Here is a 12,712-nt window from a genome sequence, read left to right as displayed (position 1 = left end):
GGTTGAGATGTACTGGATAATTGGTCCCTGATGGCATGGAATCCAGGTGCAAAATGCTGGATGGCCCATCATTACTCCTGTGGGCAGTACAGTGGCATGGTGGTTAATGCATCACTTTACAGCACCAGTGAGCGATGTTCAATTTCTACCTCTGTCTGTAAGGAGATTGTATGCGCTCCCTGTTACCACGTGGGTTTCCGTTGGGAGCTCCAGTTTCCTCCCACATTCCAAAGGCGTATGGGTAAGGGTTAGTAAGTGGTGAGCATGCATGGTGAGACTTGCGTGCTGCCCTCAGCACATTCTTAGACTGTGTTCATTATAAACGCAAACAACGCATTTCACTGCGTGTTTTGATGATTCGAGATACATGTGACAAATAAAGCTGATCTTAAATATGCTATAGCCTGTTGCCATAACAAACCGCCAGTGGAACTGAACAGGTCAGGCAGCATCTGTGGAAGGAAAATGACAGTCAGCATTTCTGTTTGAGACCCTGCATCCAGATGAAGGGTCTTGATCCATCAACTCGCCATCTCGCCACTCCAGTTGGTATTGGTATTGGTTTATTGTTGTCACAAATATCTGAAGCTCTTTGGATATCTTCAAAAGGTAATGCCTCAAAAAGGCTGCATCCATCAAGGACCCCATCACTCAATATCAATGTTTCAATTTAATATCAGAGAATGTATACAGTAAACACAAAATAATCTGCAGATGCTGGGGTCAAAGCAACACTCACAACGCGCTGGAGGAACTCAGCAGGTCAGGCAGCATCCGTGGAAAAGATGTATACAGTATACAACCTGAAATTCTTACTCTTCACAGACATCCACGAAACAGAGAGAAAAAACCCAAAGAATGACAGAAAAAAAAGTTAGAACCCCAATTCCCCCTTCCCCCCCACGCACAAGCAGAAGCAAAGCACCAACACCCCTGCCCCCACCTATTCCAGCAAAAAGCCTCATCCCCCATCATCTGCCATGAAAGCAATAGGAAGTCCCCAGGGACCATGATCTATAGACCACCAAAACTACGTCCAGCATTGCTTATTTCAACTTCCCCTGAATCGAGAATCAGCAGACTCTCTCTCTCTCGAGATCGCTCCAAGTACAGAGGCCTCTGACAGCTGCACCCCCCTGACCTGTTGAGTTCCTCCAGCACTTCGTGTTAAAAGAGACCTTTATTTGTTTAGTCTGCCCTGGGTTTGAGTTCATTTAAAAGATTGATATTGTTGGATTAAGCCGTAGAATTGTTACTTTTCTTGTAGTTTAACTTTCCTATGTTTGCTTGTATTTTTATATAATCACCTACTATATATACATGTAATTGTTTAGTGAATTTTCCAGGAATTACGATACAGTTGTCTCTGTATTTTTCTAGAAACTTCATCGATTTCACTCTGTCTCACTACTTGAAGCTGTCTATTTTATGGGTTAATTGTTATCACGGGAAATTTTGTTTTCTCAAGTCTGACTATGAGATGACCATGACTGTTCCCTTTTTTCCTTTGTTCTCTCCGCTCTTATTTGTTTGTTCTTGTGACATTTAATAAAATGGTCATAAGCAACAAGTTTTATGCCTCATCCTTGACTCCAAAAGGAACCTTTAGATCGCAAGAGTATAGGGATCCAACTGTATTTAAAGACTGGCTGAAATTAATTTGAGTTCAGAAAATGAATAGAAGAGTTTCTCATGCATATGACCATAACTATAAAATATACCGTAGACTCAGAATTAGATATCTATAATATCTATAAGATATACCGTAGACTCAGAATTAGGTATCTATAATATCTATAAGATGTACCATAGACTCAGAATTAGATATCTATAATATCTATAAGATGTACCGTAGACTCAGAATGAGGCCATTTGGCCCATCCAATCTGCTCCATCCCATCATGGCTGATTTATTATCTTTCTCAACCCTGTTCTCCTGCCTTCTCATTGCAACATTTGACACACTAGCTAATCAAAAACCTATCAAACTCCAATTTAAATTTACCCAATGACGTGGCCTCCAGAGACGTCTACGGCGATGAATTCCAGATATACCACCCGCTGGCTACATAAATTCCTCTTTGTCTCTGGTCTAAAGAGATGTTCTTGTATTCTGAGGCTGTGTCCCTTTGTCCTAGACTCCCCCACTACAGGAAACATACTCTCCAGGTACACTCCGTCTGGGCCTTTTAGTATTTGAGAAGTTTCAGTGAGATCCGCCCCATTCCCCGCCCCCAACCCCCATTCTTCTAACCTCCAGGTTAACAGGCCTGAGCCACCAAACACTCCTCATACATTAACCCTTTCATTTCTGGGATCATTCTTGTGTACCTCTTCTGGAACCTCTCCAATGCCAGCACATCTTTTCTTAGCTAAGTAGCCCAAAACTGCTCACCATATTCCAAGTGTGGTCTGAACAATGCATAATAAAGCCTGGGAAAAATTAAGAGTCTGTGAAACAAATAGAAGTAAGACTGTTTCTTTCACCCATTAGAATTTAGGTTGGTTCCGAACACGGACAACACAAGGAAGGGAACAGCTTCTCTGGTGCCGCACCAGCTTGAGTTTCCAGTTCATTTCTTACCTGTTGGGAAAACAAAGTTTCCTTTCTTCAACCAAGTGGAGAGCAAGAAGTGGAGGATGCCCAGAAACAGTAAGCAAGAATCGTAGAGCGATTGTTTCGAGGATTAGGGATGACCTCCTTTGGGATCGGGTATGACTTTCTGCAGTTTCAGTTACTAATTGGATTTTATTACGACATGCACCTCTCCCATACTCCTTTCATTCAAACTTCCCTTAAATGTTGCAATCGGCCCCAAATCCACCACTTCCACAGGCAGCTCTTTCCATATTCACACTACCCTCTGAATGAAGAAGTTACCCTAAAAAATCAATTCAAAAATTCAAGTTCAAAGTAAATTTATTGTCAAAGTACATATATGTCACCACACACAACCCTGAGGTACTTTTTCTTGCAGGCATTCACAGAAAATACAAAGGAACACAATAGACTCGATGGAAAACTGCACAACAAAGGCTGACAAATAGCCATTGTGCAATAGACAGAGGTTCACAGGAATGATTCTGGAAATGAAGGGAATAACGCATATGGAGTGGTTGACGGCTTTGGGCCTGTACTCGTTGGAGTTTAGAAAAATGATGGGGGTATCTCATTAAAACGTATTGAATATTGAAAGGCCTAGATAGAGCGGATGTGGAGAGGATATGAATCCAGGACCAGCGGGCACAGCCTCAGAATAGTTAGAACAGAGATGAGAAGGAATTTCTTTAGCTAGGTGGCTGTGAATCTGTGGAATTCATTGCCAAAGACAGCTATGGAAGCCATGTTATTGAGTTTAGTTAAAATAGAGGTTGGTTAATGAGAGCATCAAAGGTTACGGAGAGAAGGCAGGAGAATGGGGTTGAGAGGATAATAAATCAGCCATCATGGAATGGCAGAGTAGACCCGATGGGCCTAGTGGCCTCATTTTGCTCCTATGTTATATGGTCTCATAATCTCATGACATTGAAACATAGGGAAATGCATCTTTTTGTATCTATGACCCACACAGCCTGAGGGCAGCCTGCAAGTGTCACCATGCTTCTGGTACCAACATAGCATGCCCACAACTCACTAATCCTTTCCATCCCGTACACCTTTGGAATGTGGGAGAAAACGCACGGAGTCACGGGAAGGCGTACTAACTCCTTACGGACAAGGGTGGGATTTGAACACTGATCGGTGATTGCCAGCACCGTAAAACATTGCACTGCTATGCTACCAGGCCATTCAGGAAGTCTGAATGCCGTCCAGATAGAGAACATCCAATGTACCTTTATAAGTACATTGAGGTAATACAAAAAGAAAAGCAATACCAAAATGCAGAATAGAGTGGGAGTTGCAGAGAAAGAGCAATGCAGGCAGACACAAGGTGCAAAGGCCACAGATAATTAGATTGTGAGGTCAAGAGCCCACCAAGTGGTCTGTTCAATAATCTTAAAGCAGCAGAATAGAAACTGTCCTCGAGCCTGGTGGTACATGTTCTCAAGTCCTCGTATTTTCTGTCTGAAGTGGGTGGGGTGGGGAGAAGGTAGAATGCCCGGGGTAGGAGGGAAACGCTGATTATATTGGCTGTTTTCTTGAGACAGAAGGAAGTGCAGATAGAGTCTACAGTTTTTTTTTGTGATCAGGTAGAAATTGTTTATTGATCTGCATCTTATTTCTCTTCCTCAGACACCATCTATAATGTTCTCGCTGTGCCCGCGTCCCTCTTGGCATCAGATGGATTCAGGTAGGTAGAACAGTTGGTGGAAAGTACCAGGGCAACTTCGTAGCTACACAAAGTTCAAAGCACAAGGTTACAGGGAGAAGGCGGGAGATTGGGGTTGAGAGGGATAATAAATCAGCTGTGATGGAACGGTGGGGCAGACTCGATGGGCTGAACTGCCTGATGTCCATTAATCCACAGGACACCTCCTCAGGCAGTGAGTTACAGATTCCATCCACCCTCTGAGTGAAAAAACCTTCCTGATACCCCTTCAAAACCTCTTCTCCCCACCCTAAACACATGTCGCTTTTGTTGTCTCTACTATGGGGAATGTAGACAGGAGAGGTTCAGAACGATGTGAGCCAAATTCAGGCAAATGGAACAGGCTTAGAGCCTTCCATCCAACTGGTTCGTGCTGACCAAGATGCTAGTTCCACTTGCCCATGTTTGCTGCACGTCCTATCTAAGCCTTTCATATCCATTTACCTGTCCAAATATCCTTTAAATGTCATCATTTTACCCACCTCTACCACTTTCTCTGGCAACTTGTTCCACATGTCCTCTGTGTAGAAAAGTTGCTCCTTAGGTCTCCTTTAATTTCTTCCCTCTCAACTTAAACCCATGCTCTCTAGTTTTAAACACCCCTACTCTGGGGAAAAGACTGACCCTCCACCTCACGATTTTATGAACTTCTATAAGGTCACCCCTCAGCCTCCTTCACTCCAGGGAGGACAGTCCCAGCCTGTCCAGCCTCTCCTGCTGTCACCCGAGTGCGGAGTGAGACACTCATAGATCACAGGCTTTAATGCGAACAATGTTACAGGGAAGGCAAACAAACACTAGGCCAAATGGCCGTTAATTAAAACTCTCAAATGGAAAACGAAGCCTACACTGCGGCTAAAAAGAACAACTAAGAATTAAGTGAGCACCGGTAGTCTTCAGATTTAGTTGACTCAACAGTCGAATTTCTCAAGCAAGGCAGGATTCAGGAAGCGAAGTGTAGCTATGTCCATGTCCAAGTCTCGACAAATACTATGACAGAATGAATGGAGTTAAATACAATCACAATGAAGCAATAATTAGCTGTCACGGGCATATTCACGAGCGCAATTGCCGAATCTGATGCGCTGCCGAATTTGTGCCCTCTAGTCCAAGCAACATCTTTCTAAATCTTTCTGCACCTTCTCTAGATAGGGGTGGCTCATTAGCGCAGTGACTAGCATAACTATTACAGTGCCAGTGACCCAGGTTCAATTCCTCCGGTTGTCTGTAAGAAATGTTTACATTCTCCCCATGACCACATGGGTTTCCTCTGGGAGCTTCCGTTTCCTCCCACGTTCCAAAGTAGGTTAATTAGTGGGTGTAATTGGGCCACACGGGCTCGATGAGGCAGAAGGGCCAGTGACCATGGAAAGTCTCTAAATAAATAATAAATTAATCATATCCTCCTTATAGTACAGTGAACATAACTGCAGACAGTTCTCCAAGTGTAGTGCAACCAGTCTTATACAGCTTTAACATGACGTCCCAACTCTTTTACTCAACGTCAGTGACCTATTGTGCGTTCCAGCAGGTTCTGAATGTTTTTATATGTTAGAATGTAGAATATCACAGCAAAGTACAGGCCCTTCAGCCCACACTGTTGTGCCAACCTTTTAACCTAACCTAAGATTAATGTAAACACGAGGAATTCTGCAGATGCTGGAAATTCAAGCAACACACATAAAAGTTGCTGGTGAACGCAGCAGGCCAGGCAGCATCTCTAGGAAGAGGTGCAGTCGACGTTTCAGGCCGAGACCCTTCGTCAGGACTAACTGAAGGAAGAGTGAGTAAGGGATTTGAAAGTTGGAGGGGAAGGGGGAGGGGGAGATCCAAAATGATAGGAGAAGACAGGAGGGGGAGGGATGGAGCCAAGAACTGGACAGTTAATTGGCAAAAGGAATATGAGAGGATTATGGGACAGGAGGCCTCTGGGTCCCCCCCCCCCCACTTTTCTTTCTCCCTAGGCCTCCTGTCCCATGATCCTTTCATATCCCTTTTGCCAATCAACTGTCCAGCTCTTGGCTCCATCGCTCCCCCTCCTGTCTTCGCCTACCATTTTGGATCTCCCCCTCCCCCTCTCAAATCTCTTACTAGCTCTTCTTTCAGTTAGTCCTGATGAAGGGTCTCGGCCTGAAACGTCGACTGTACCTCTTCCTAGAGATGCTGCCTGGTCTGCTGCGTTCACCAGCAACTTTGATGTGTGTTGCTAAGATTAATGTAACTCTTCCCTCAAGCATAGCCCTCCATTTTTCTATCATCCATGTGTTTATCTAAGAGTCCGTTGAATGTCCCAGCATATCTGCCTGTACCACCACCCCTGACAGCTCATTCCACACACTACCACTCTCTGTGCAAAAACTCTACCTCTGACATTTCCCTACACTTCCCTCCAATCACCTTAAATTATAACTCCTTATATCAGATATTTCCACCCTGGGAAAATGTCTCTGAGTGCCCACTCGATTTTATGTCTCTTATCATCTTGTACACCTCTGTCAAGTCGCCTCACATTTTCCTGTAGTCCAAGAGAAAAGCCCTGGCTCACTCAAACTCCCCTCATGAGACATGCTCTCTAAACCAGGCAGCATCCTGCTAAATCTCTGCACCTTCTCTAATACTGCCACATCTTTCCTATAATGACTATAACAATAACCAGAAATGAGCACAATTTTCGGTGTGTGATCTAATCGGGGTTTTACCTTCCTGCTCTTGAACTCAATGCTCTGATTAATGAAGCCCAATAGACAATGTGCCTTCTTAACCTCCCTATCAAATTACACAGCAACTTTGAGGGACCTATGAACAGTGGACCCCAAGATCAACAGTGTTAAGAATCCTGCCATTAACCCTGTACTCTATCTTCAAGTTTGATCTTCCAAAGTGAATCGCTTCACACTTTCCTGATTGAACTTCACCTGCCACTTCTTAGCCCAGCTCTGCATCCTGTTAGCGCCCCATTGTAACCTATGACAAATTTCTACACTATCCACGGCCTCCTTGTCATCCTTGATTCAAGGTGTACTTTTTTCAAACGATCTCTTACAGCAATGAACCCACCTCTGGGACCTTAGATCCAGAGCATGTGTTAAACTCGGATGAACTGCTGCAGTCTAGAGGGCCAGTCAGAGACCCTGACCATCAGGAGGTGGTGTGCTTGGCTTCGACTGGTGTGCCCAGTACCAGAGCAGGGAGCAATCAGCCTCTCTCAAGAAAATAAGGTGACGTATGTTTATCCTGAAACTAGCTGCTTTTGCCAGACATTAGAGTTTCAATTAGTCATAGTCATAGAGCACTACAGTATAGAAACAGGCACTTTGGCCCATCTAGTCCGTGCCAAACTTTTATTCTGCTAATTCCATCACCCCACACTGGACCATAGTCCTCCTAATCATGCACTAATCCAAACTTCCCTATAAAGTTGAAATTCCACACTCTCACTACTCTGAGTGAAGAACCTCCCCCTCGGTTTCCCCTTAATATTTCACCTTTCACCCTTAACCCATGACCTCTAGTTCCAGTCTCATCCAATCTCAGTGGAAAAAGCCCGCTTGCACTTACCCTATCTATATCTCTCATAATTTTATAAACCTCCGTCAAATCTCCCCTCATTCTCCTGCACTCCAAGGAATGAAGTTCTAACCTACTCAACCTACCCCTCTGACTCAGACCCTCATACTTTGCAGCATCCTCGTAAACCTTCTCTATACTCTTTCAACTTTTTTTGATATCTTTCTTGTAGGTAGGTGACAAGAACTGAACACAGTACAGAGAAACACACACAAAGTGCTAGGGTCAGGCATTATCTATGGAGAGGAATAAAGAGCCAACCCAGGTCGTGTTCTCTTCCCACTGCTGCAATCAGGAAGGTGGTACAGGAGCCTCAGGACCCCCATCACCAGTTTAAGAAACAGTTATTAGCCCTCAACCAGCAGGCTCTTGAACCAGATGGGATAACCTCACTCAACTTCATTTGTCTCATCACTGAACTGCTCCCACAACCAATGGACTCCCTTCCTCTTCAGCTCACATTCTCAAAATTTACTGCTTATTCATTATTATTACTTTTTCCTCTCTCTTTTTGTATTTGCACAATTTCTTGTCTTTTGCACACTGGTTGTTCACCCTGGTGGCGTGGTCTTTCACTGATTCTATTATGGTTATTGGATTTATTGAGTAGGTCCACAAGAAAATGAACCTTAGGGTTGTATATGGTGACATAGATGTACTTTGATAATAAATTTACTTCGAACATTTCAGACCAAGACCTTTCATGAGGATTGAAGAAGGGTCTCAGCCTCTCTGTCTGACCTCCACCATTTGTGTGTTGCTCTAGATTTCCAACATCTGTAGAATCTGTGTTAGTTTTTTTAAAAAAAAATAAGGGCAGCAAGAAACTTAAGTTTAGCTGATAACTAATTGAACCATAGAATAGTTCGTATCACGAGCAGGCCCCTCAGCCCATGATACCTGTGCTGGCTATGATGCCAATCCAAATAATCCTTGAAATTTACCAAGAAAGTGATATGGATTCCACAACAGAAAACTTCCTCCAGACCACTTGTAACACTTTATGCAAATACAATCAACATTCTCACTACCATATCCAGTCACGATGCTGCTTTCAGTAATTTCACTCACAGATCAGTGACTGTGTGGGTTTCCCCCGGGTGTTCCAGTTTCCTCCCACAGTCCAAAGGTGTTTGGGTTAGGGTTATTAAGTTGACAGTATATAACATTGACGCTGGAAGCGTGGCTACATTTGTGGGCTGATCCAGCATATCCTCAGTGTATTGGTCATTGACACGGATGACACATGTTTTCATGTTTCAATGTACATGTGACAATCTTTATTTTTAATCTTTAGAACACAGGACAGTATATACCCTTCGGATCATGATGTTGTGCCAAGCTAATTAAACTCTGGTCCTAGACTCCCACTAATGGGAACATTCTCTCCATGTCCGCTGTATCTAGGCCTTTCAATATTTGGTGGGTGTAGATAATCCGATCAACCTGCAGGGTGGCGGTTTTTTTTGCTACATGTACTTAACAATTATCACCCTCAGACATCTAACACTGGTTATCAGTCACCCAGAAGAATATTCCCCCAATACCTACAGTCTGACCTCATCTCACTTCTATTTGAATTCATTATGCACAGTTCGGTCACGTAGAAGTGCTACACTTTACAGCACCAGCTGCAGAATATCAGGGTTCAATTCCTGCCCCTGACCATGTGGGTTTCCTCCAGGTGCTCTGGTTTCCTCCCACAGTCCAAATATGTTTGGCTAGGGTTAGTGAGGTATGTTGGTGTTGGAAGCGTAGCAACACTTGTAGGCTATTTAGCAGAATCCTCACTGAATTGATTTGATGCAAAAATGACTCATTTCACTCTATGTTTCGACATATGTGTGACAAATAAAAGATAAAGTTTATGTTTATTTATTTGGTGAACAAGCTGCACAACCAGGTCTAATTTGAGTTTATTGTTACGTGCACAAGTCCATGTCTGCACAGGTGCAATGAAAAACTCACTGCACACAAGCACAGAACATCAGATGGATAGCTTTCACAAGAAAAGCAGAAATTATACAGAAGGACATGAACGATTCTGCTAGTGTGGAAATCTTGTTGCTTAGTCTGGAAAAGTGTGAAGTGATTCTCCCTGGAAGGTTAAAGTCAAGCGCAGAATACAGGGTGAATGGCAGGATTCTTAGAGTGGAGGATCAGAGGAATCTTAGGGTCCAAATTCATAGATCCCTGAAGGTTACTGTGTAAGTTGAGAGGAGGTTAAGAAGGCTTGTGGTGTGCTGGCTTTCGTTAGTCTGGGAAGAGATTTCAAGAGCTGAGGGGTAAGCTTACAACCCGACAAAACTCTGGTTAGACCACAGTTGGAATATTGTGTTATGCTCTGATTCCATCAATATAAGAAGGGGGGCGAAGCTTCAAAGAGGGTGCAGAAGAGATTTACCAGGATGCTGCCTGGATTAGAGAGCATGTTTTATGAGGATAGATAGAACGAGCTTCAGCTTTTCATTTTGGAGTGAAGGAAGATGAGTGGTGGCTTGATAGGTGTAGAGATGATAAAGTCATGGATAGATTTGACAGCCAGAGACATTTTCCCTGGGTGGAAATGGCTAAACTGAGGGGCGTAATTGATTGTGGGAAAGTATAGGATGGATGTCAGAGGTAGTCAACTGTAGTGTAAAGTAATCAAAGTGCTCATAGTGTTGCTATGCTCAGGTAATGATCGAGATTGAGCTGCTTGGTTCAAGAACTGAATGGTTGAAAGAAAATAGCTATTCTTTAACCAGGTGGTGTGAGATTTCAGGCTTTTGTACCTTCTGCCTGATGGTACTTCTGAGAAGGTAGCATGGACAAGACTTTTTCCATATAATCTGGCCTGTTGGACACATCCCACAGTGACAATATAGCCAAATATGCTTAGTCTGAACCTCAACTGCCAGTTTTGGACATCTGGTCTTGCCCTATCAGAGATATTTCATTTATTTTACCCATCCCACTTCTCTGCTCTGAAAACCCACCATTTTTCTGTTTTTACCCACTTTGTGACAAAGTATATTTCATCTAACAGCTCACCAACCCCCTCCATAGATGCTGCCTGATATGCTGAGTGTTTCTAGCATTGTTTGCATTTATTTCAGTACCTGTAGTTTTATTCTTCAACTTTGCATTCCAAAGTAAAGATGTTTCTCCTGGATTCCTCCAGGACTTAATGAATTTTTTTAAAAAAATCACTAATAATGAGCCTCAGTTTTGCTCTGCCAAAGTCTGGTAAACATAATTTCAGTTTTTGCTGCCATTAATCTTGGTAACTAGTAATTGGCTTATTATTGTCACCTGTAATGAGGAACAGTGACAATTTTTTCTTTACTTGTCATCCATATCATACCATATAGAATTACAGAGGCAGTAAAAAGGAAACAAAATGCAAAATGATGACCCAGCCCCAATGAAAGTTCTCAGCCAGAAACAGCAACTGTACATTTCCCTCTGGACCTCTCGTACAAGGTTGACTCTGACCCAAAGAATCTACCTTGTTAAGATCTTGCACCTTATTGTCTACCTGCACTGCACTTGCCCTGCAGCTGTCACACTATTTTGCATTGTTATTGTTTTATACTGTTCTACCTCACTGTATGATGATTTGATCAGTAAAGAGTATGCAAGAGAGGCTTTTCACTGTAACACCAGGATGGCAAGAGGCTGCAGAGGGTTGTAAACTCAGCCAGCTCCATCACCTGTACAACTCTCCCCACCACCAAGGACAACTTCAGGAGGCAGTATCCATCATTGAGGACCCTCACCATCCAGGACCTGTGCTCTCATTATTCCCATCAGAGAGGACCCACAGGAGCCTGAAGACCCACTCAACATTTTTAGAACAGGTTCTCCCCCTCTGCCATTTGATTTCTGAGACATTCATGAACCTTTGAACACAATCTTTCTATTCCTCTTGTGTGATTTATTCCTTTTTTTAAAATTGCAACCTATAGTAATTTTTTGAAGTGTCTTACACAGTACTGCTACCACAAAACAACAAATTTCAGTGATTCTGAATTCTGAACTCTGTACCTTGGTACAATATCAATAGCCCAATCAACTCAGAAGGGAGAGAAGAAACTCAGATCTGCAAGTGAGAGTTTTTAAAAAAAAAAAAAAAAATTTTGCAAGCTCTCACCATTTTCCCCAACAACCTGATCAAATTGGGAATGACAGAAGAGACAAATCACAGGTCCAAGAGTGAGATTTTAAAAAGGAGCATTCACAGGCTTTCAGCATTTTCCAGTGGCCTAATCAAACTACTATTCATTAGAAAAGGCAAATAAAAATAAGTTAGAGACCTGTCAGGATGCTGGAGCAGGGATCCAATCGCAGACCCAGTACTGTGCACACAGTGATATTAATTGAGTAACAAATCCCAAGTTAGCATCAAAGTTCAAGCAGAGATCAAAACATCCAGGGAAATCCAAAAACCAGAATCGGGAAACAGGCAGAGTCAATATTCAGACAGACAGAGTACAGATACAAATGCTGGATAGGCTCAGGAAAATTCACTGGCACAACCTAGCAACAAACAGGTGGAAACACAGGAGTGAAATACACTGAGCAATAAACAGAGAGGCAGATGATAGGTGGAGCACAGTGAGACACAGGTGGCAGCAATTCAGGTAATAATGAGAAACAGGTGAGAGACGGAGTACTCAGTAATACAGGGGCCGGGGCTGGTTGGGTGGCTCGGCTCGGCTCGGCTCTGGCTGTGTTTTGCTTGATGCGTGAGTGTGTTTTGGAACCTGTTGAGGGAAAGAGAGTGGGGAAGGAACGGAAGTTGCTGGGAGGGGGTCATGTGGGTCTGGTAATGGTGGACAAGATAAGAAGCG

At 43.2% G+C, this 12,712-nt stretch overlaps 1 protein-coding gene across 1 annotated transcript in view; it reads left to right on the top strand.

Moving 5' to 3' along the window:
• LOC140194032 (cytosolic carboxypeptidase 3-like) overlaps positions 1-12,712 on the top strand; it is a 73,231-nt gene that overhangs the window by 45,290 nt on the left and 15,229 nt on the right. Inside the window, exon 13 of the mRNA XM_072251372.1 lies at positions 4,235-4,292. Coding sequence (XP_072107473.1) covers positions 4,235-4,292 — 58 coding nt within the window. The remainder of the gene's footprint in view (positions 1-4,234; positions 4,293-12,712) is intronic.

The sequence above is a fragment of the Mobula birostris genome, chromosome 1 (assembly GCF_030028105.1).
Source record: "Mobula birostris isolate sMobBir1 chromosome 1, sMobBir1.hap1, whole genome shotgun sequence".
In the NCBI taxonomy this organism is placed as follows: Eukaryota; Metazoa; Chordata; class Chondrichthyes; order Myliobatiformes; family Myliobatidae; genus Mobula; species Mobula birostris.
The sequence above is the reverse complement of the archived record's forward strand: the minus strand, read 5'-3'. Positions and strand labels throughout refer to the sequence as shown.